This window comes from Culex pipiens, chromosome 2, assembly GCF_016801865.2.
Source record: "Culex pipiens pallens isolate TS chromosome 2, TS_CPP_V2, whole genome shotgun sequence".
Classification (NCBI taxonomy): domain Eukaryota; kingdom Metazoa; phylum Arthropoda; class Insecta; order Diptera; family Culicidae; genus Culex; species Culex pipiens.
Genome location: NC_068938.1, coordinates 117,537,599 through 117,540,187, shown reverse-complemented (window position 1 = coordinate 117,540,187; position 2,589 = coordinate 117,537,599). Strand labels below are relative to the sequence as shown.

The following is a 2,589-nucleotide window of genomic DNA, read 5'->3' as shown; positions in this document are numbered from 1 at the left end:
TTATTCAGCTTCTAAAACGAACGTTTAACAATCAATTTTTGTTAATCCAGTCATCGGCAAACCACTTTTCTAGTAGCAGAGTTGAAATCAACAAAATCAGGAAAAAAAATGCTCAACCAGTTCTTTCTGCCTTGTGGTCTTTGACCGTTCGATTCCAGCGCACCAAAATTTTCCTGACGGAACAGTCGACCGTACGGTACCGGCGGTTTTCATGCGAGCTTCCGTTTGGTCATGCTCGACCAGCACCAGATCGACCTCGATCCGTCGGAAGAACCACGCATTGGCACGCAAAACTTCCGCTTTGTTATCGACGCCAGTCTATTTCTGCTGCCACGCCATTCGATTTAGAATTTCAACACCGATTCTGACACCGATTCGAATTGTCCGGGGCCGGTCCGGAGCGCAGTCAGGTTCTTGTGGGTCTGCATGTTCGAAGTGACTTGCTTAAGTTCTGTGGGAAGATAAGAAAGGTTGTAGAACTTTGTTCATATTCAGGGGATCTTCCTACCTACCTTTGGCAATTTTCGTGCCATGGCTTCGCTTTTGCTCGATCAGGCTGCTGGCGGACTTGACGTCCGAGCTCGAGCACGAGCCTTGGCTGTTGGCGTCGATGCCGGAGTCTCCACCTTCCTCTTTGTCCTGCTGATGCTGTTATTGATGCTGCTAGACGACGATTGAAGCTGGTGGAGGTTCTCTCGGATGAATGCGATTGTTTGTTGCGGGGGTGGTTGAGTTGTCCTGGGAATCGATGTCAGGTGGCCTCCGTTGGCAGCGATCCACAGTGGAGAATTTCCCTTTTTGTTCTTGACCTCAACGGCCGCACCGCAGGACAGAAGCAACTCGACAAAGTTCAGTTGACCCTTGTCAGCGGCTATCGTGAGGACTGTGTCTCGTAAGGAGTGAACCGGTGCCACATTCACGTCAGCTCCTTGTCCAACAGGACGCGACCCACTTCAATGTAACCACCAGAGGCGGCCTCCATCAGCGGAGTGAGCCCGGTTTAGTCCCGATGTTCAACGTTGGCTTTGCGATCCAGCAACAACGAATTCACGCGGTATTTCGGTTCGTTTCACTTGCTGCCCATTTGAGAGTTGATTTCAACGCCATGACTCAGCAGAAGCGTGATGATTTTCACGTAACCTCCGCTGGCGGCCAAACTGAGAAGCGTGTAGTCGGGCACGTTACGGTTTTCACGGTTGGCGTTCATGTCCAGCAGCAACTCCACCACTTCATACCGTCCTCCGGAACAGACCAGCGACAGTGGAGTGTCCTTGGTGCGTTCGTACTGGGCCTCCATTTTCGCCCCATGTCGGAGCAGCGTTTCGACGACCTTCTCGTGACCTGCGGTTGCGGCCAAGATCAACGGTATAGAGCCCTTCTTGTCATTGTGTTTGATGTTGGTATCGCGACTGATGAGCAACTCGACCAGTTCTTCGTGACCACCGGCACAGGCCAGCGGCAACGCGGTATCGTGGTTGGAATCGGTCACCGAGTCCACGTTAATTTGGCGCTCCTGGCTGAAGTTTCCAGCCGGGCATTGGGTGCCGGAGCGGGACTAGCCTCAAACTGGTATCCTCCGGGAACGGCGGCCGCTGCGGCTGCACTTTGTTGACCTGCCGGCGCCTGTCGTACTCCGGCCAGCCGGTTCTTCTCCTTGCATGATTTGTCACTCTTTTTGGCTATCTTCGTGGGCATTCCGGACGCGTTCACCGGAATCAACGCCGGCGGACCTCCCGTTTGGAGCTGCTGCGTCCACGTTGAACACAAACTTGGGTTGCTGCTGCTGGCTTCCGTCCGCAGCCGTTACTTGGCCAGTTGCGCCGGGCGCGTGGTGAAGGAGCGTCGCTCCGGATGCGGTCGTGGTGGCCTGGTAAGGGGAGAAATAATTCGAGAGAAATTATCCTTAGAGCGGCTATTTTTTTTTTAGAGTAATTAACGCACCTGCAGCTGAGGCTGATCCAGCGAGATCTTCTGGTTTAGGTCGAACGCCACACTGCACGGCGTCCACCAGGTTCAAGTTGCCAACCGCGTCGTCCTCGATCGGCGACAACGTCCCGGATGCCACCTGCTGGTTCTGGTTGCCGGCCAAACAAAACATTGCGCTAGCAAAAAAAGCAAAAAACTCTAACTGTCAAACGCGATGAAGGAAGAATCCCCGCTATTGAAACAAAGTTAAAGAAGAAGAAAGCAGCTCGATAGGGAGGTTCACACATACATTGAAATAAGTTTTAATTGTGTTGGTAATTTTTACGAAATTTGAACGTTCGATGTTCACAGGTATGAACATCGGATGGGCAAAGCCGAATGCGCATCGGATGTTCACCGGAATATGTTTGCGTGTACACACTCGCGAGTACCTTAGGTAGAAAGCCATGCTGATGATCTACCTAATCAACGGGGGTCTATATGGGTGTATTAACCATTGTAACTATAATCTTTTTTAGACTAAAAAAAGTTTTCAATTCAAACCTAGTCATAACTTAAAACTTTGCCAATGTTTGGTATTCAGAAAATCTTATCTCAAGATACAGATTTGCGAAAACATTCACAGCACTTGTGTATAGACAGACACCATTTTGTATGAAGAAT

The 2,589-nt window shown here is 50.7% G+C and overlaps 1 protein-coding gene across 1 annotated transcript; it reads right to left on the bottom strand.

The window, feature by feature from the left end:
• On the bottom strand, positions 1–2,337 carry LOC120417932 (ankyrin repeat and KH domain-containing protein CBG24701-like). The gene is given in 6 exon segments (XM_039580169.2): positions 1–451; positions 513–570; positions 573–951; positions 1,074–1,517; positions 1,671–1,845; positions 1,942–2,337. Coding segments are annotated over 6 exon segments (1,320 nt in total). The 5' UTR covers positions 2,099–2,337; the 3' UTR covers positions 1–344.
• Between the last annotated feature and the right edge of the window lie 252 nt (positions 2,338–2,589).